This window comes from Myripristis murdjan, chromosome 8 (assembly GCF_902150065.1).
Source record: "Myripristis murdjan chromosome 8, fMyrMur1.1, whole genome shotgun sequence".
NCBI classification, from domain to species: Eukaryota; Metazoa; Chordata; class Actinopteri; order Holocentriformes; family Holocentridae; genus Myripristis; species Myripristis murdjan.
The window spans coordinates 15436039-15458643 of NC_043987.1; the positions used below are offsets into that span (position 1 = coordinate 15436039).

The following is a 22605-nucleotide window of genomic DNA, read 5'->3' on the forward strand; positions in this document are numbered from 1 at the left end:
AGAAGAGAAGAGTCCAGCTGCTCATCATTATCGCCGACGCAGGAGCACAAATCAACAGAAACGGAGCGTGTTATTACAGCACCTTGTACTTTACGACATCTGCCATAAAACCAACCACCTTATCGCTTATCGTCATGTTTATCAGTCAGTCTCCCCTGGGCGAGACATTTGTTACTTTGTCATCTGTGCTGAGGGGGTGTGTGTGCACTTTTGCAGGCACAAATGAACACATACATGCACCACAAACACATAACACACAAGCAGACATGATAATGCAAGGAGAAAAGGCTAGATCTTCCCAGGTTTTCCCATTTAAACAAAGAGAAAATGTTAGATCTCTACAGAAATTGACTGTAGTGTGAACTTGTATGACCAAATGGAAATTAGATTGGCGTTTTAGGCTCACTGTCAAAGCAGAGTTTAGTTACTTCCAACTAATTGGAGGTCATTGTTGACTTTTGTTATTTTTTTGCTTTCTCCCTCCTCCCTGCTCTGTGTTTACAGGAAATCTAACTCTCCTTCTCCATGCTCTGTCTTTCTCCATTTTTCTTGGTCTCCCCTTCCCCCACTAACCCGACCCACTCTCTCTCCCTCCTATCTTCTCTTTGCTTCCTCCATGCTCTCTTCTCTCGTAGGCCCTTCCCTCCCACGCAGGAGGGGTGCAGTAATCTGAGCCAAATGTGGCAGCAGACAACACTGAATCCTCTCACTTTCCACTACCTCTTTTCCTCTTATTGATACTGAGGCACATTTCAGATAGCATGCATCCTTCCTTCCTTTCAAGAGCTCAGTACTGTAAGAGGTGGCACCGCAAAAGTTGTGGAATAAATCTGACTTCTGCAAGAGGCGAAAACAAAATTAAACCCCCAGCTGCTTGCCGAGGAGAGAGAGAGAGAGAGAGAGAGAGAGAGAGAGAGAGAGAGAGAGAGCGAGAGAGACGGGGAGAGAGGAGAGAGAGGGAGAGAGAGGAGAGAGAGAGACAGAGAGAGAGAGAGACGGCAACATGCAGCATAAAAACTGGAAATTGGAGGCTTTCTATTTTTATGTTGAGCGTTTTATGGCCTCCAGATTTGGAATGTAACACCTCCCAGCCGCCTACGCCTGGATCATACTCAACTAGCTAGGGAGCAACCCATGAACACAGCTGTCTCCAGATAGCACTGCTACACACTCACACACACATACACTGTACACACAAGTACAAAGATGAACCTCTCTGAAAGCATAAACAAAAAAGATCGAGGGGAAACCAAACAGCAAAGAACTCACAAGTTTCAGAAACCACTGTATGCACAAACACACACACACACACACACACACACACACACACACATAAACAAACACCTTACCATAAACAAGTCTCGAGTTCAGCCTCTATTGAAGCGTAACAGAAAGGTATAATTCACCATACCACCCAAACTGCAACATCACCTTTGCTCCTAACTCCTAGCTTTGCTCCTGCATTTTGTGAGCCCAAAAATAAAAAGACAGTCCTTAGTCACATCCAGCAAGCCTTTTCTGTGGTATGACTGGATTAAATAAACAATATTACAGAGACTTACTTCTCTAATCTTGAACTGGACTGCCTGCAAACTCAGTCAACATGAACCGTGACTCACCATCCTTGATATACAGCGTCTTACCACAGTTATGGGGCATTTCTGGAAGTTACGCCTCAGTAAAACCAATACTTATGACACAAGTTGCTATGAAAACATTTGGTTAAAGTGAGATGCTCAGTTTGAATTTCTGGCGTCATCACCACACCATATGTTTGGAAGGTTAGCCAGTGGTGGATGAGGCTTAAAAACAACCCCAGCGCTGTCCAGGTGAAAGTTTTTTTCATCGGTTTACCTCATCTAACAAAAATATAGCTCACAAATTGGTAGTCTTGACATGGCAGGACCTCTTATGTCATGGAAACCTAAGTCCCTATATCTCTGGTAATGTGATTTTACAGTGATTTCATCCTGCATGCCTGAGACCTGCAGCTGATTCCAGTGAGCTAATGGTGGGCGATAGCCAACCTGCTTGACAGTACGAGTCTCTTCTTTACGGCTGGAGTGGGAGCAGCTCTGGGATTGTTATCATCACCCTCGCTGACCTACATTCACAGATAGTCTGCACCGCTGCACTCTTTTAAAACTGTACTGCACAGCTGCCTTTCAACGTCAGCAGAATAAACAAAGTAGAAATCCCAAATAAACATCAAATAAATCATTAAGCGTTCAGATTCTTGTTACACTGCACATTTCACAGGACCCCATGTTTGCTGCTTTCCTGAAATTAAGGGCAGAATCGCATAACCGGGGTAAAACCGGGGTAAAACTGCCAATGTAAATGGCTTTCCGGTTTCATAAATGGGAAAAGCATATTTACAAATGAGCTTGCTGTGAGGTGAAGGTAAACTGATACAACAGTCATCAACAAGTCAAAAAACTGCAATAAGAAATTTAGAAGCTCAGCACAGCAAGGCTCATTTGATTTCATCACAGTTACCTTGGCATCAAATTAAGCCTAGAAAAAAACTGCTGACTGCTATCAGTGAGTTATCGGTTTCAAAAAGACAGACACTGCTGTGAAACCAGTCAACTTCAAATATAACCCTGCACAAAAAGAAAATCAAGTGTCATTTTTATCAAACAAAAACAACAAACAAAAATAAAAACATTTTTTTTTTCGATAAAATAGGCTAAACCAAGCACTTCACAAATGCAAAAGCAGTTTATCCTGGGCAATTTGTTAATTCAGATGGTTAAATTGGACATCAAAACCACACAGCATGCTTAGGGTTGGGCATACATTGATAAGATTGATACTGCGATATCAAAGTAGATATGTTACAGGACTTTGGATATCATAATATTGTGATGTGGAATAGTGTTTTGTCTTCCTGGATTTAAACATTGCTTTGCAGTAAAGAGATTCAGTTTTCTGAACTTTCTGAACTGACTGTTCCAGCTCCTCTGTTATTTGCTTCTTACTGCTTGATCATCATATCCACATTACTAATGATTGTTTATCAGAAATCTCTGATGCGTAAATATCTAATGAAAGCACCAACAGTTCTTGTTAAAATGTCATCACAATGTTGATAATGAGGTATATTATATCTGATATCTGATCTGACTGTATCGCCCAGCCCTGAAGCGGAGCAGGTACTCACTCTCTGTTGTTCTGGCTGCGAGCGTCTCTGAGACGGGGGACTGCATCCTCTCCACCCTGGGCTCTGACAGGGTGGGCAGGGGAGCGCTGGGTGCCGGAGGCGGGTGGCTGTTGTTCTCTACTGCCCTGCCTGGCACTGACCCATCTGGCTGTCTGAAGACGGGCATATCCGGCCTCCTGGTGGACGCCTCCACAGGGCTAAGGCTGGGGGATGGGGGCTCTGCTCTTCTCTGAGGGGCATCGGGGATCCTGGAGGTAGGGGTGAAAGCCGACTGGGCGTCCATCCTCTTGGGAGGTGCAGGGGGTTCGTGGGGCCGCAACATGCTGAGCTCTGCCCGTCTGTTTGTGGCACTGGAGATTGATGTGGACGAGCTGTCTAGGGGGGAACTCCGACTACTCAGGCTGACCTCGGGCCGCTTGAGGCCAAAACGAGCGATGCCGGCGCTGGGGGAGCTGTCAATTTGCTTGGAGGAGACCTCAATGGAGATTTCTGTGCGGCGGGAGGAGGCCAAATCAGGGTTGCGACCCCCTGACAACTCAATGCGCCTCATGCCGTCTTGGGAGAGCGAAGGTTGGAGGATTCGGAGGGGGAGGTTCTAGAGGAGGTGTAGTCAGGCGTTGCGGGAGCCCAGGTCAAAGCATCCGCTGGACTGGACGTGGAGGAGTGGAGGAACGGAGAGAGGTGGCGGTCCGACGGGACAGGTGGCGAGGGATGTGTGGATGAATCTGCCTCCTCCACCTCAAACGACCGCCTCAGCGCTGGAAAAACACAAGGCAGACGTGGTTAGTCAAAACAGCACACTTTTTTCAACTTTTCTGAGGTTTCTAGATTTAGTCGTTTGTGATTGTTCTTGTTTGTTTTAATTGGACCAATATAATTTGTTCACTGAATTAAAAAATGTTAGCTGTAAGATTGTACATACTGATTAAAAAAAAATGTTAACCTGAGGGATTTTGTGACATTCATACATTCATTCATTTTCCAATTCGCTTAATCATAAGAGTCATGGGATGTGCTGGAGCCTATCCCAGCGCTCACTGGGCAGAAGGCAGGGGCAACACCCTGGACAGTCGCCAGTCCATCATAGACTTGTAACAATAACATGATAACTATTTTTTTTAAAAAGAGGGTTTATGAGTCATGGTTGTGCAGCATCAGTCAAAACATCATTGAACACATGTAGAAGTTAGGACTGTAAAGCCTTTGAGACTGTATAGTGATTAGATATACAGTACAACGTACTGATAAGCCTTAATATATGAGATCAGCACCAAAGGAAAAACACTAGGAGGAAGTATTGTGTGCCAATACCAGCTTGCCATATGTATGTTTTTAAATCTGCCATTTTGGGAGTCTGAATTTGTTGGACTACTCTTTTAAAAGCTGTTTATCCAAATTTGAATGTAAGTTAGTACTAGCCTCCTGCTGAAACTAAACTACATACACTTGTGTTTATTTATCCACTACAAACATTTCAAGCACTTTGAGGCTAACAGTGTCCTTAAACCTGGCAGCATCACTTTGCCCAACACAGTCAACAAGCCCAAAAACTCGTAACAAGTCGTGCTAATCAACCGAAAATAATTTCTGGTCAATAAAATAACCTTACCCGACTTCAGACGCTTCAACATAGCCTGATAGCATAGCGTTTCCGATTCCAAATTATCTCGATGTAAAAGCAGTTTTCTTCCCCCACCAAGCAGGTCGGCCACAATATCAACAGGGAGGGACACACATCTGCCACACCTGGCGACCTTTTTTTTTTTTTTTTTTTTTTAGTTAAAATGCTGCCTGGAAACTATGCGTCACTTAGCGGCAGCCGTCTCCAGTACCACGGTAAAACAAGGTAAACGAAGCCACAAGAAACGAGAGGGGAAATTAGCTATATTTAACAGAATGTAGGCTACATGCTAATGTCGATATCAGTTTACCGTTTGATTGCACCAACTTGCCTAGCATGGTGCGCCATAGTGTGTAATTGGTCACGTGACCAAACCGTTAATATTGTTTACTGTTAATACAGTAAACAACAACTTACTGTTAAAAATAGTAAATTTCAAATGAGTCAGTGAGCAGTTTTGGTCCATTACCAGTGTGGTTTGATACTGTAGTACTACTCTACAGTGTAGCTTGTAGGTAAATACTAAACAAGAGTATCATTAGTGTGTATAGTAAGTCCATATATGCAATATGTATAGGTGATTGTTTTGTGTGACTTTGACCGTACACTGATTTTCTTTTTTTTACTTTTCACTACAAATTTGTCATTGCCATGATGTTTATAGCCTTACTAGTCTCATTGAAAGTAAAAAATAAATAAATAAATAAAATAGCTTTTAAAAATATCTGTTAAAATATAAATTGATATGATATTACCTATACATTCCCACTAATAAATTTCTAAAAATCTAGAAAATTTCACCAGATCAAAAACCAGTCCCACACTAACCCCTTCCAGATGCCAGGGCACCTTCCTTTTTGCTCCAGAGAAAAGATTTCACCAGCCTGCCTGTGGGCTTATTGTTTCCTCTTGTTGTTAGATAAACACTTTTACTCTGGCCGTGGTTAGCCCCTTGGCAGATGTGAAGGTGACACCTGGCTCACCTCAGCTCAGCCAGGTTAGAGGAACCTCGGGCCCTGGAGCAACAAGGCCCCTGTCCCAAATAAACACCTGAACCAGAGCACGCATCTGGCCCGCTTCAAGGGTGACAAGCCAGGCACCAGCATGGGGGAAGACCCTCTTCTGGAACTCACTGTTTTTCACACACTTGGTATGTTCCAGCATGTTACCAAAAGCATGAGAGCTCGTAGTACTCAGTACATTTCATTTAATTTTTATTACACAGGAAAATAATTAAAAGTAACATTGCAGATATTGCAAAAAACTGTTTTTAGCAACATCACATGACAATACAAAAAAAAAAAAAAAACAAAGCAAAACAAACAAACAACAAACAAAAACATTTTCTGAGCAGGGAGGGTTTCAAACCAGTAGGATCACCTCTCCCTCCTCTCTTTGTAAAGGTTTGTGGAGAAAATCACCAGGGTCAAACCAACCTTAACTTCACGTGGCCTGAACTTTGTCTGGACTTCCATATTATTATGGGCAGCTCTGGCTGGAACAGTGGTTACTGACAAGTCTGAAGTTCCAGTCTGTGCAGCGGTCCCAGGTCTCAGGTCCCTGGACCCTTCGTTGCTAGACAATGGAGGGTTTTTATCCTGGAGTTTACTGCTGGTGGGCTTCTGACACCGGCCAGAGAATAGAGGGAGGCAGGAGTTTCTATCCTGTACAAAAAGAGATTGAGTCTCCTCGCGAAGGTGAAAGGGTAATGGTAATTCCTACAGGCCACTGAGTGGAAAACGTGATGTTTGATCAAATATGTTCACCACAAATGACTACTGTTGGTAAAGCAAACTGACTGTGAATACACATAATAGCTTAATATGCATCATCCATTAGAATGATGAAAGCAGCACATCAGTCAGGGATTGTGCAGTCATACAAAGAGAGATGCACAATCAATCAAGCAATGTACTTCCTGTTGCACTGCATAAAGAATTGGTAAGGAAAGATAAACCAGGTGGAAATCCTTATGAATGTGTCTGGCTTTGTAACTCTATTATCTGCTGTTCCTCCCAGCTTTAAAGGACTAGTTTGCTATTTTCGAACCAAGGCCCTATTTACAAATTATATGGTATCATCCTCAAATGTAGTCGCGTCCATATCGATCCTGATATCGATGTGCTTGCAGGCTATGCCGCTCAGCTACAACAGCACTCAATGGGGCAATCGTAAATGGCTTTGAAAAATTAAGATAACGTTGCTTTTCTGAGATTGGATTATACTCTTACCGATTTCTCCAGAATGTACTCCAGAAAAAGGTTCCTCAAACCAAGCATTTTGTCAGTAGTTATGGGCTCAGACAGTAGTATTCTTCTGGGACTTGTTTTTGCTGATTCTGCAGAACCTAGCTACAGCATGGACGTCTACAGTTTGACAGGTAGTGTTTGGTTTGTGAGACAAAGTAGTTCTCCTCTAAATGAGGCAGTTCTGTTGATTTAGTGGTCGGTTTGCGAACGCTTTTTCAGGGGAATATTCTGAAAGTATACACCAAGCTTCCCATTTAGGAAAAGCAACTTTATCATAGTTTTTCAAAACCATTTATGATTGCCCCATTGAGTGCTGTTGTAGCCAAATAGGAGCTCCCTGCACATCGATATCAGGATCAATCCTGAAGTGAGCGGTGAAATGATGGTCTCTATGTCTGAGGATGATGGCAGACAATCTGTGAATTGGGCCTGGGTTCCAAAATAGGAGACTTGAATTTTTTTTGTCCATCTCACAGTATTCAGCATACCTCCCTGATGGTATCCTGGGCCAACACACTAGTTTATTGATCACTCACTGCAGCTGCAGCCACACTGCCTCCCCCACTGCTTGAGCACATATAGCTCCTGTTGCTACAGTATACAGACTATTAAATAATGAATGCATGCGTATGGGGTGATAAACATTGTCTGCAACCGATAGTATGCATTGCATTGTCTTTTTGCACTTTGCATGTAACGTCCTGTTGTGCCATGTGTGCATTCTAATGACTGTGACCAAGATCCGAGATTGTTTTTGTTATGCTTCTTCAATAAATAACGGGAAATCCCAGGGAAACTGGGAAGTATATAGAGGGTGACATGTGGAAAAGGCCGTGAGTCAGATTTAAACTCACCCAAGATCATCACAGATCTCGGTGTCTTTATCTGACAATAAGCTCTTTGTGTGGCTCTCGTGGCTTAGTGTCCTTTGAGAAAAAACTATCCATGAATCATTATCTTTGACTGGAAGACATGGCTGGCTGAGTATGGTGCTTTTGAATGCAGGAAACAAGCACAGAAATGAGATTACAGTGAGGTAACGTAAAATTCAGTGCTTATGGCGGTAAAGGCTGTAAGTATGAGCAATTCTTTGGAATGCTCATTACCAGTGGGAAATTTCCATAAAAACTCAGTGACAGTAAACGAAGGCAGTGAACCAGAGGGGAAGTCGATGCTTTACTTATCTAAAACCGCATTATCCTGGCACAAATTATTCACGCTATTTGCGGGTGCCTTTTGAGCTTAAAATGGCAAACGTTTGAGTATTGAAAGCAACTAGTAAAAGTGTGTTCAAAGTGTTACGGACCCTCTCAAAAACAGATTGTGTGATTGTGATTTTGATTTAATGATCTGTTTGGACAGAGTTATGTTAACTGTGTGGCGTGAGTCTGTTCTGTGGCGACAGAAGCTCTGACACAGTAAAAGCCTCACAGACACATTGGAGACTGAAGCCCTGTCAGCTGTGTTTTTCTGTTAGTGTGTGTGTGTGTGTGTGTGTGTGTGTGTGTGCAGTCTGCTCTCCCCTGGTTTGAGCAAAATTTACACAGCCCCTTTTATCAGACTCTGCTACTGTCACACCATATGGCATCATGGGATCTGTTTGTGGTGGCGGTGGGTGATGTGTGTCCATGCTTGTGTGTGTGTGTGTGTGTGTGTGTGTGTGTGTGTGTGTGCATTGTGATTGTGTGTATGTTTTGGGGTGGATGACAACATCAGACACCAGTATGGGCCTCTTGGTCTGTATTTATGTATACAAGAAGGCATATTTACTTGCCTGTGTTTATGCTGGAGTCAGTCTCTATATGCCAATGTGTGTGTGTGTGTGTGTGTGTGTGTGTGTGTGTATGTGTGTGTGTGTGTGTGTGTGTGTGTGTGTGTGTGTGTGTGTGTGTGTGTGTGCTAAAGGACAAAGCCACTGATGTCTCCAAGCTGCTGCACAGTGTGCTGAGATAGCAGTGATCACAGGCTTCCCAAACAAGCCTAGATAATAATAATGAACACCAATGTGAACCAAATGTCAATTCTCCCTCTTGTGTTATTCGAATCCCCATCTCTCCCTCTCTGAGCCTCCCTCCCTCTCTTTCCTCAACATTTCACATGGAAAAGGACATACAAACAACCTGCTTTGAAGATACAGTGCCATTAATCTTGTGAATCCATTCTGAATGATGTGATCTTGCGAGCTTACTGAGCCACCAAATAAGGAAGACGATGTAGCCAAGCGTGATGCTTTTCAAAGAAAAGTCATTCACACGGGGTTACAGATGAATGGCACTGAAGCCATGTTATCCATATTGCATCCAATATGGCTCAGCTGCCAGAAAATCATATGATGTTGCTGCTCTGTTCTCTAATGTAGCATGGAGAGGATGAGCACCACATGGACATTCTCTATGCCCCTCTGAGCATGACAGGAAATAGTACAGAGGGTCAATGAGACACAGCACAGGCTTTTGTTGAGAAGAAAACAGAATCTCTGTAAGCATGAATCCTGATAGTTGAGACAACTGTAGGTTAGGGCTGTCAGATTTTCTCTAAACAATTATCATGGCCAAAAGAATTCACTGTAACAATGTGATTGTGATATCTATAGATAACTTGAAAATAATAAAACTAATAAACATTCATCATTCAAATTCATCTTCAACTTTTTTTATGGTGCATTTTGTCTCTCTCTTGGCAAATGAATTACACTCAAAATATGAGTGTGGGGTAGTGAGCGAGTATGTAATCGTGTAAGGTGTGTGCGTGTGCGTGTGTGTGTGCGGCATTGGGGGAGGGAGACAAAGGGAAATTGGAAAGAAACGGAATGATTAAACAGGGGCTGAATTATTTACACTATATTATCATATACTGTACATATCAGTAACATGTATAGTGTATGTATGAATATACTTGAATTGTTGCCAAATGATATGTGGACTAGACAATTACTTTGTGAACAGCCACTAACAGAGCCATGGTGGTACTATCATCATAGTTTTATTTGATTATGTGCTTTTGAAGGTAAAGAATCTTTCATATTTCAGTGAGAATAGTGACTTTGCATGTAAAGGGATCCTATTCTATGTGTATTTGGGGTTGCAACACAGGTGTGGCATACCTGCCCAACAATCTCAACATCGCAAAAAGTGTCTGCAGGGTTGTGCTCTGTGATTGGTTGATCGTCATATCTGTGTATGAGAATTCAACAACACGCACATCGGCGCAGAAGTATACAATTTTCAGTGATTCAATCTTTACGTTGAAGTGCCAGATGCAGTGTGAATGTAAAGAACATGGGGCTTACGTTTTTACAGAACTTCGTGAGGATATAAGCTGTGGTTGCCTTGTCAGCCTGGTTCACATTTTGCTGAATGACCTTTAAACCTTTAAAGGCTAACCAGACTGACACATGTGAGACACACTTACAGCTGAAGTCACTCACACGCTACCTCTCTCTGAAAAAAGAAAAAAAAAAAAAAAAAACAAGGTTCTGTAATTCACCGCAGTAGCCTAAAAAAATATTCTACTTGTCAAAATCTGCCTTAGATCCCCACTCGCACATTCGGCCCTTGAATGGTCCTGAGGTCCACTTCCCTCTCCAGGAGGCGTCTATTAAAGTTGTCAAACACACTTTGCATCCCCTGCAGTTCCTAGTCAACCTACAAAAGAAAATCTTTCATCGCTGGCTAGTTGTTTTTAGCCACAGCACAGAGGCTGGTGCTAACTCTGGGGTCTTGGCTGGGGTTGGCATCGGTGTGGGTTTCACTCCACATGTCCAACAGGGAGAATAACAGCTAGGAGCAACTAAAAGCTAACAAAGCCCTGCTGTGTTCTGTCTTTAACTCAGAGTGACCCCCACAGCTTGCAAACAGCACTAACAATATTGGCGTCATTAGCAGGAAACCTGTGCTGGCTGGTGAGTGTCCAGTGGTGTGATAACACTGATAAGGATGGAGACGCCTGGGGGGCTACTGTCAGCCACTGTCAGGGGACACTTCCTCCAGCATGAGGCTACTCTGCAGAGTGTATAAGAGTGAACGTGAATGGAAATTCAGACCAACAGCGCAGTGTCCCTGCAGCTAAATTGTTGCAGCATGATGGTCGGACTAGTTCTTGGCAAGCAGAAACTGATATTTATGAAATGTTCCCACAAAGACGCCACAACTTTCCTAGCACTGGTCTCCCAAAACCTCTTAACAATACTGCTTGCGCCGTCACTCGTGTGTTTCAAGAATAGCCTTTCAATATAGCACAATTTGGGTGAGTGTTTGAAAATGAAGCCAAGTGAAGGGTTCCTGAAAAAAAAATTCAAAGCCACAACTAAGTGGCAGTTGGCCTATGATGACTGTTTGCTCTTTGAAAGGCACTGTGTTCGTGATTTCTCACTGTCACTATTGAGAGTGTTTCCAATAAAACAAAGCGTGCCCCCTGAGTAACTTTGGAACGCACACTGCATGTGGTTAAAGAGGATTCAAAGTAAAATATTCAAATGTAGCCCAGTGGTAAACACAGAGGGATGTTGGAACAACACACATCCGATATTTCTGTTGTTGATATCAAACAAACACCTATAAAACAAAGAAATAAGGCGCTGTGTATTAGCATAGATATTTTGCAGATGTTTCATCACACATATAGTCTATGCAAAGGTTAAAAGATGAAAAGTCTATAGATATGCTATAGATACATTTTAGTATATTTTTACTTACTCGGATATCATTATTATTATTATTAGTAGTAGTAGTAGTATCATCATTATAAGGTATGCAAAGTTTTTTTTCCCCTCATATCCTTTTTATTGAGCTGCTTTATTTATTTTGTTATATGGTGCAATGGCTGGATAACCTGCGGCCACAATGAAGCTGCTGTATCTTTAACCGTCAGTACTAAATTTTTATCTCTAAAAAAAATTCTTTAGCATGTCAATGATCCAGTTTGCTTTTATCTTATAGTTTATTTGTATGTTATAACTGAGGTTCTAAACCTTTATTACTGTGCTGGAGTGGCCTGCATGCGGTATGACAGTATAGACAGAGCCAAGGCTGCTGAGTGCCATGCAGGCCAGGTTTCATTCAGGTCTGCAAAGAGAGACCCGCCTGTGCTCTGATCCGCTCCTCCCCTGTCTGTCCCGACATTTTCATCCACCACAGAAATCCACTCCGGTGGAATTTCCTCTCGCCGGACCAGCAAATGCCCTCAACGTCCCGCACGCAGACACAGAGTGAGAAAGACACACAGAGAGAGAGATAAAAGAACAAAACAGCCTGTATGTTAAGAGAACACACTCCTATCAAGAGATTGTGCAAAACGACTGTTTATGTGTGTGTGTGTGTGTGTGTGTGTGTGTGTGTGTGTGTGTGTGTGCAAGTCATTCTGCTGAGTGGAAGGTTCAGCAGCCCGGTCAATGGTGTGTGTCAGTTTGTCAGAGTGAGGTCAGAGCTTAGGTCATCAGCCTTATGGGCTAAGAAACCTCTGTTTCCATCTCTCTCTCTCTCTCTCTCTCTCTCTCTCTCTCTCTCTCACACACACACACACACACACACACACACACACACACACACACACACAGGCAGCTTTTCCCTGGCTGATTGCTACAGGCAATGACGAATGACGATGAATCCCCCTCAGTGTCAAACAATGACATGGAGGACACTGCAGGATGAACAGCTCACTCTTCACACTTGGAGCACATGATTTTACAGCAGACGGCCCCGGTGGGAATCTCACCCTGAGAGCGTCCGTGCCACGCCGTACTCAATGAGCCACGCAGAGCCATACATCACACTGGGTGGTGACACAAAGATATTACCACACACACTCAGGCAAACCAGGGTAGTAGCACACACTATCTCAACAGTAGCCCATTATGAAGCCCATTATGATGTCACACCAAGCTGTTAAAACACACTCCTTCCCTCCTGATGCCTCTTTTTTTTTTCTCAGTGCAACATAGCTAGCTACCTGTGCTGTTTGACTCTGCATCCCAGCAATTTAAACAACTTGAGAGAGAGAGAGAGAGAGAGAGAGAGAGAGAGATTCATAGTACATACCACAAGCTAACTGGTGTTGACAGAGAAGCAGCTCTGGACAAGTGTGGATGCGTCCCTAATAGCTATGTGTTTGTGACAGGCAAGCAGGCAAGGGAGAGGTGTTGCCCCCAATACTCCACCCCTACCCCATCCCACACACACGCACACACACATATATACACACACACACACTGCCCGTTGCCAGGGGAGAGCGAGGACGGACAAGCTGCTGAGAGACGAAAAGGGGAAGCGCAGCCAGAGGAGGTGGAAGTGAGGGAGGAGAGGGATGACAGGGGGAATCCATACGCCAGCGGCAGGGAGATGAAAAGGGTGAGGAGAGAGCCTCACAAAGACAGGAGATGGAGGGATAGAGGGAGGAGAAGGTGCCAGGTGTTCCCCTTACAGCTGTACGGTCAGTCCCTGTCCCCTGAGTGCCTGACCTCCCCCTCCTCCTCCTCTTCCTCCTCCTCCTCCTTCTCCTCTCCCACGTGGTCTTTCTATGACGCAGACTGCCTTGAAGAGCTGCTAAATCAATTGCACACTGTTCTCTGAATGCACAGTCTCTCTCTTTCAGACATACGATAGCCACATGACCTCCTTAACACACGCACATACGCACACTCTCCAAGCAGGCATCCAGACAAAGTTAAAGAAATGTGAAAAAGCCACAGTTTAAGCACGATTTCCCTCTCTAAACACCTGAGCTCACCACAGACATCAACGAACACTTCACTTTCTCCATTTTCTACAAATCCATGCTGTTCCCATCAAACATGTGGAAGCTATCCGTAGTGTCCTCATGGCAGGGTGAAAGGCAGCTTCACTCCCCATATTGAGGATCATGAAGAAAAACAGTGCAGCAGGAGAGTCAAAGAGAGAAAGAAACTAACCTTCAAAGTCTGATATGATCCCTTCCAAGTGAGCGTTGACAGTGGAATCAGACATTTTTTGGGCGCAAGTGTGTGTGTGTGTGTGTGTGTGTGTGTGTGTGTGTGTGTTTATGTGTGTGTATGTGAGAGAGGGAGTAGGGTTCCCTTTCCCCAGCAAGGCAAAGTCTTCCTTAGGCGCAGTCCCGCTTTAAACAAATCCCAAATTAGGAGCCTGTGCAAGAGAAAAGTGGGGAAGGAAAAAAAAAGTAGCGGCTCACTGATCCAAGCCTCTGCTCTCTCTCTCTCTCTCTCTCTCTCTCTCTCTCTCTCTCTCTCCCCCCTGCAAATTCTCTCTCTCTCTCTCTCTCTTCTCCTTCTCTATTTCTCTTTCTCTGTCTTAAAGAAGCAACTTATTTTTCTCCTCTCCTCCTCCACTTCCAGAGCTTGGAATGAGCAAGCGATGACAACCCCCCACCTCTCTCTCTTTCTCTCTCTCTCTTTCTCTCTCTCTCTGACTCTCTCCAGTCCTATACCCCCCCTCTTCTCTCCATTCCTCCCTCCCTTTTCTACAGCCGTCCTCTCAGAGTGCTCTCTATTTGCAAAAACACTCATTTTTTGACCGGATTGGCGAGGATCCAGCAACACACGCACGCAGCACACCAACACTCAAAAACACTTACACCAAGTCACATGGCTAACACACCCATGGCAGTTGACCAAGTAGACCGCCAACTTACTACTGAAACTTATTCAGGACTTATTATGCAAGATTACAACAACATTAATATCCTACTTACATATAAGCCTTTCGTTCCCATGCAGAAACACACATGCAACCACACACACACACACACACACACACACACATTCTACACACATTAAACACAGACATGTCTCCACCCAATCATTGTATGCATCTGATATCAGACGTCAGATGGAGTGGATGGTTAGATACATAAATAAATCCAGAGTGGAGACAGATTCATATTATGTACTAATATGGTGAGGACATGTTCATGCAGGCGGTTGGTAGATTGTCTGATATGGTCAGTCGGCGTGGAGGCAGACATCAATAAATAAGTGGCCTAATGACTTAATGACCATGTGAATGAGCCTCTGTATGTGTGTGTGTGTGGGTGGGTGTGTGTGTGTGCATGTGGAGGGGGTGGAGGGGGAGGGGTTGACAGGGGCGTTGGTCAGTATGTGTTGTGTATGTGAGTGTGTTTGTGTGTGTGTGTGTCTGTGTGTGTGTGTGTGTCTGTGTGTGTGTGTGTGTGTGTGTGTGTGTGTCTGTGTGTGTCTTTGTAAGTTTAAATTAAAAACAAAGATCTTCAGTTGTGAGTCAGTTCAGTTTATTCAAGCCAAACCATGATAACATTCAAACTGTGGCCTAAAAATTGGGGTCCAAACCAAAATGAACTGTGAAAATAGGGAACTGTTACACCCTAAGTGTGTGTGTGTGTGTGTATGTGTGTTCTTTTGTCTTGTGAATGCCCAGAAAAAAAAAAAAAAACTCAAAGAAGACCACTGACAGTTGAGCATGCACACAATTCATATTTTGCCTGCTGCAGTCTCTTTTTTAAAAAAAAATTGATAATCCAAAAGCACTGTAACCAAACCAATTCTTATCAGTGTAAAGAAACTGGTCACTTCTATTCAAACTCTGAGCGAAACCTCACCCAATAGACAGAGAGATCACGCCCCGAGGCGACCAATCCTGTTCTCTCAGCCAGAACAAACAGGCCAATAAGGAAGAAGCACTGCTGCTGGCCTCCAGGCCTAAACGAAACATTTGTCAATGACCAGATCGCTACATGTAGCAGTAACAGCATAGTTAGATGTCAGTGTGTGTGTGTGTGTGTGTGTGTGTGTGTGTGTGTGTGTATGTGTGTGTGTGTAAAAAAGTTTTCTGACACCCGTTAAAATTTTACACAATCTCAAATATTATCATGAAATATTTGTGGTACAAGACAAACTAACAAAACTAAATTCTTGACAAATTCTTCTGACCACAGAATCTTCTTCCAGCTCCTGGCTGTCCAGTTCTTGTGTGCCTGGGCCCAACGACGCTGGGCTAGCCTGTCTCTCATTGATCAGGGGCTTCTTGATAGCCTTGTAGGACCTTAAGCCATGATCTAAAAGTCGGCCGCGTACAGTGCGGGTGGAACACTGGACACCAGTTTGGTTTGACCACTGCTGCTGAAGCTCCTGTGATGTCATTCGGCGGTTTTGCCTGCACATGCGGATCAGGATGCGGTCATTTCTTGCTGAAGAAACCCTTGGACGCCCAGATCTTGGTTTGTCTTCCAAGCTGTTCGTCTGTATTTCTGCAGAGTGGATCCAACTGCTGAAGGACTGCATCTGCACTTCCTGGCTATCTGGCGGCAGCTGTACCCTTCCTGGCTGAGAATCTTTATCTTCAGGCGTGATTCCTGCGTTAGGTTCCTTGTTTTAGCCATTTTTGTGTCTGAAGAACTTTCAAATGTGCTGGCTTTATATAGACACCAAGCTTTGCAACAAAAATTGTGTCTATTAATAAAAAGAACGACCTTCATCACTGGTACCAAAATGACCCAATACTCAAAATTTCTTATGTATTTTTATGGAACCAATCAATTTTAAGTTTTTAATGGCTTTTTTAGGATTTGTTTAGCATTTTGGCTGTGACTGTACTAAAAGAAATTGCACTTGAAGACCTAAGACTGATTCTTAATGCAATATTTCACAAATACATGGGGTGTCTGAAAACTTTTTTCCACCACTGTATGTGTCTGTGACTGAGTGACAGGACATCCTTCTCTCAAATGGCTAATAACTTTCTTTCAAACTGCAAAGACACACTGTTTCCACAAGGAAGAAAAGCCCTAAGAGACACTGTCACTTGCGGCAAAAAAAAAAAAAAAAAAAAGAGAGAGAGACGAAATGGACTTGAACATTAATTAATCAGAGCAAAAAGTGACTCAAATATTCTACAGTCTCCTCAGTAGTTACTCTTTTGTGTGAGCTTTGGTATGATAAACTGTTTGGAACTAAAATCTAGCAGTTTTGGTAAGCTTTTTGCCAATTTTTTTTTGCTTACTTTGGAATCTGAGTTTGCATTCTTCAATGATTTAGGCAGATTTGACCCACATAAACACAAATGTGCATGTGTGCACGGCTACACACACACACACACACACACACACACACACATCCAAAATAAATAGGAGACTTTACTGTACCACGACCTGCAGCATGGGATCCATCATACACAACATTTCCCGACCACTGAAGCATGCAAAACACGTCATCGAGGACACTGCATATGTGTGTTTGTGTTGTTTCTTGTTTGCTATGAGTGATCCAGACAGCATGACAAATGTCTTTTTAAACTGTGGACATGCAGCAGTCAATGAACTTCCCTAACGACCATGAAAACTGGATAAATGCCCGGACAAAGCATTTTGAAAACTAGGATATGCGAAAAGCTTTCAATCAGCTGCCAAGGACATGGGATACTAAGCTTGAAATGGACTGACCAGGCCAAATCAGGGTGTCTGGCCACCCTATGAGCACAAATGCACATGTATGTTGCCTACATGCATCATTTTATGCATGTGATTAGTGTGATATGATATGATACAGTGACATGAATCACTGTAGAAGAATGTTATCCTGTTCATTTTGAATGACACAACAGCACCACACAAGCGAATTAGCCTTCAGGACCTTGCTCAAGGTCACTTCATTTGGCCGGTGCATATACACAAACCCACATGTGCACACAAAAACCCATCAACACATAAATAACGGCTTGCCCTCTTGTTAAAAATGTGGCCTACCCATCCATCACAGAACCTTACGTCCTATGTACATTTCCATAATTATATGAGAGCAGGTATTTGAATTATTATTATTTACAGCTGAATCTGAGCTAGCACATCAATCCCACAAAGTCTGACACTATCTCTCTTCCTCCACCAGAGGGCAGTGTTGTACCTCTAAATGACAGCTGTCGCCCCTGTCAACGGTGGTGGTGGTAGCTTGTGTTACCACCAACGAACAGTAATGTGATCTGTAAACAGATAGGGACGGAGACATGGGGAGAATCCTGTACTGGATACACCCTCAACCCACACACTCTGTCCTGCCCACCACATGTGTCTGACATTCCTCCACTCCCTGACACACACACACATACACACACACACATACACACATGCACACACACACAGAATGCATCCAGACATATCCACCAACCCGCATGTGCACACACAAACCATACAAGAAATGTGTGTAGAGCAGATGTATGCAAAAATACGAACGTGTGCACACATGCAGGCACACACACAGTCAAGCATGAAGCATACGCACGCACACTTGCCAAAGCACACCCACCCCTACACACACACACACACACACACTATCTTTGACCGCATTTCCTTACAAGCCCCAGCATGCCCAGCCAACTCTAATCCAATCTCCTGTAACAACTGTCATACAGTGAGAAGACTAGATTTTTTTTCTCCAAAATATATTGAAGAACTCCACTCATCTCAAAATTCCCAGAATAAAATCACACTTGGTCTATGCAATGAAATGCTTTGAGACAAAAGCTGCATTCTTAAGCTATGAGCATATCATTAAAAACAGCTACATACATGGCATAGATCATGATTCCTGTCATGAGAAGAAACTTATCCCAGAGGTTATGTGGGGTCATGATATCCACACTGATCTCTTTAGTTTCTCAAGGTGTGGTTACATTACACTGTTGACTGAAATTCTGTTCATTCTTGTTTTACAGGTGCCTGTAAACAATTTACTATCTTCCTTTTGCATAAATTGCAGGTTACTTGCTGCTAAAAATCATCTTTCACTTTGCAACAGTTGATGACAGTAAACACATACATTATATTCAGCATGAGGACACAAGAAACTTTGATTTCCTATGGGACAATTTAGGATTTTCCTGTCACCGTATCCCTCTCAAATTTGTTTTGACAGGGTGGTATAGCTGTTGTAAACAAATAAGACCGTTACCAAGAAAATCAGCTAAATTTAGAGCAAATGTAGAGATTTAATCTACTGAGGTCTACTATACATTACTTGAATGGGCAGCTGCATGCTGCCCAGCCGGTGTTATGTTGCACTGCAGCGCACAGATGAAGAGAGACAGAGACAGATGCCTACTGCTTAAAGAAAGCCAGGCCATGCAGCTAAAGAGGATTCTGTCCAACTGGGAGGTGAAAAATGAGAGGAGTGGAGAGGGAGGAGAGGAGCAGGATAACTTCTATAAACGGATGCCAGGCAGGCATGGCTGTTGCTAGGGGCAGTGCCAGGGAGATAACAGGTTGTGAATGTCGGTGGTCTATCTACACATGCGTACATATACAAGCATGCGCATGGACACACACACACACACAGAGAGAGAGAGAGAGAAACATATCAGTGTGTCCTGGCGCCAGTTGCTCCCCTCCCTCTCAGGCAGACCCCGCTGATGCCAGTGGACAGACGTCCTGGGATCTCTGCAATCTGAAATGTTTCAATGCCACCCAGTCTACACTGGCCACAAGGATGCAGGGATACACCTGACATGGTTTATCTTTACTGCTGCATAACAGAGAAGAAAAGGTTATTACATAACAAGAAAGGCACTCAGCGAAGAAAAAAACCTCCACCAATGCAAAAAAAGTCTCCAATTTGCCGCTACACCCAAAGACATCATTCTTAATTTGATTTCTTGACCTAAAACACGCTCTTAAGATAAGGAATCAAGTCACTCACGTCAGTCTATCGCTATTCATTTAATACCAACTTAAAAAGTAACGATCATTTGATGATGAATCCTCGATCTAGAACAACAGCAAAATTTAATCAGCTGTTCTTTGGTGCGCCAAATTTAATGGTACTTTGTTTTTGAGACATTCTGCTGAGTGAAAGACAAACAACTGAGTGTATTATCACTGTGTACATAATGTGTAATATCTGCCTATGCTACTAGTAATCAATGTGTAACATGTGCCTACACTAGTTGTAATCAATGTGTTATTTATACCTTTACTAGGAGTAATTAATTTATTATCTCTACCGAGTAGCAATTAATGTGTTATAGCTACACTAGTAGTTATTAATGTGTTATATATGTCATATGGCATCATATCTAGCTACACTTGCCATTCTACCCTTGTCTATTTCAGCTCTTTTGGCACTGGTCTCCAACTTGAGTTGTTATCTTAAACACTTCACAGCAGGTTCATTACAGGTAAAGTCAGTTTCACGTGGTGAGTCTAAACCACCAGCTTTCACAGGCGACGCGTCAGGTTTAGGTGGTGATGATTTCTTTGTTCATCGGTATACCAGCTACAGAGGAAACCCAGCTTCCTGTTGAGCTCATACTGACACAACAAAGGCTTGGCTGGCCTCAAAGCAGACGACTCGCGCATGAGTCAGGCCTTATCAAGTAGGCCATCTGGAAGCAGTAGAGCTTAATGTGAGAGTGTGTATGACTTTGATTGTGTGCATGATTGTGTGCATTTATTTATACATGTGTGTATTTTCTGGATGTGACTAGCTAGTTACCACAGCTTTGTTTATATGGCAACCCCATAATAAGCAGCTCTACCTGGCTTAAGACTTCAGAGGGGAGGAGAGAAGAGATGGAAGGATAAGACGAGAGAGAGAGAGCGAGAGAGAGAGAGAGAGAGAGAGAGAGAGAGAGAGAGAGAGAGAGAGTGAGACTAAGAAAATGCAAAAGTTTTGATGGAAACTCTAAGTGAGCACTATGATTTCCCGTTGCTGTGCATGTGTTTGAGAGAGAACGAATGAAAGAAAGAGACAGAGAGGCACAGAAACAGACCAGCATCAGCATGACTAATGGAATGAGCAGCTCTGGTAGTATAAACATAAGCAGAAGGGCCTGGCGCTCAGTACAGTACTGTGCTTTCAGCAGACTAATGGAAAGGATGGTGAGGGGAAGCACTGATGGGCCAATACGTTTGGAGAAATTTTAACACACACACACAGACACACACACACACACAAAAAAGAGGAAAATCTCAATACACAGTGCTTTCTCAAGCATATGCACACACACTCACTCGTATCATTCCAGCGTATAAGTTTCTGTGTTTGGATTGTTTGTTGAATGGTACAATATGAAGCTTGGGACAACAGTATGTATTGATACAGTATTACGCACACACACACACACACACACACACACACACACACAAACACACACAAAGGCCCCTCTGGCAGCCCCATGGTACAGTAAAGTGGCTTTGTCTAAGTATATGCACAGCTGTAGTGACAGCAGCTGTCCTTAACCAAATGTTAAACAGCAGCGCCCAGCCAGGCTCTGCTAACGTTAATCAAATGCAGCACCTGTTGGAAACATGGCGCACGCACACACATGCACACACACACGCACACGCACACGCACACATGCAAATACACAGGCATACCTCCGTTGCCTTTGCTCTGCGGTTTTCTTTTGCACTGAGGACTGCCTGTGTGTGTGTGTGTGTGTGTGTGTGTGTGAGGGGGCTCACGTCTGTATGCATGCGTGTGTGTTCCATCACGCATGGGATGGAATGGCTTGGTAAATAGAGAGAGCAGCTGTCCTCCATCAGAAATGACTCTCAGTAGGCCTCCCTCTCTCTCTCTCCCTCTCTCTCTCTCTCTCCCTCTCTCTCTCTCTCTCTCTCTCTCTCTCTCCCTCTCTCTTCCACGTCTTCCTGCTCAGTAATAACACTGTTTAGCACATCAGCAGGCCAGCATTATTATAATCACCATCCCCGTTGCCCCCACAGCACACACATATTGTTCTACTCAGCATGTCGCCATGGCAACCCACCCAAAACACCCATCCCGCCTGATCAGGAAGCAACCTGGCCACGATTTCCCCCCTCAATAAAACGTACGCTCAAAACCTGGAGGGAGGTGATACCTAAAATAAACAGACTGTCAGAAGAAAATAAGACGTGAAACACGAGACGCCCATCAAAAAGTGGAGCTCTGGAAATCTGCCGCGTGTAAGTGGTCGCAGCTGAGAGAATCTGACATTAGGTTGTGAGCGACTACCGCAGTGATATCGCTCACCGAGAGTGGAATTACTCGACTCAGCGCTCCCACCTGGTGGCAGAAAAACACATTACATGTCTATCTAACAAGGCAAACTAACATCTTTCACTGGGTGCCACATACACACAGAGGAGAATGGCCTGAGGGTTAACTGAAGTGGCTGAGTCCGTTCTGTTAGTCATGAGACTGAAAGGTCAGTGGGGCTCAGCTGTGTGTGTGTGTGTGTGTGTGTGTGTTTGTGTGTCACACCGACTTCCCTCAGCATCATCAGCTGACCTCACTGTGACTGGAATGAATGGGACGCATCAGCCCCTTTACACACAATCGCCGTGGTTTATGGACAGTTTCCGCTGGAAGCGTCACTCTTGATGATATCGCACAGGAAGAAAACAGTTAAAGGGAAAACATCAGTCAGAGGTGAACTGAACTGATGCGGCATCGGTATAAGAGCCTCTCGTGGTACAAGTCCACATGATATGGGACAGTCTGTTATTTTCATTCTGCATTTAGATGGAATTTTATTACATGTGAGCCAAGAGACAAATGGTGAATTGATGGGGTGTGTTCCCTAATGAACACGACTCAGGAGAAAAGGTGATGTGGGAACTGTGCTGTTCTATGG

General features: G+C 43.7%; 1 protein-coding gene across 1 annotated transcript in view; it reads right to left on the reverse strand.

Moving 5' to 3' along the window:
* LOC115363644 (neuronal-specific septin-3-like) overlaps positions 1 to 22605 on the reverse strand; it is a 96325-nt gene that overhangs the window by 41268 nt on the left and 32452 nt on the right. The window contains 2 exon segments of the mRNA XM_030057916.1: positions 3167 to 3721; positions 3724 to 3924. Coding sequence (XP_029913776.1) covers positions 3167 to 3721; positions 3724 to 3924 — 756 coding nt within the window.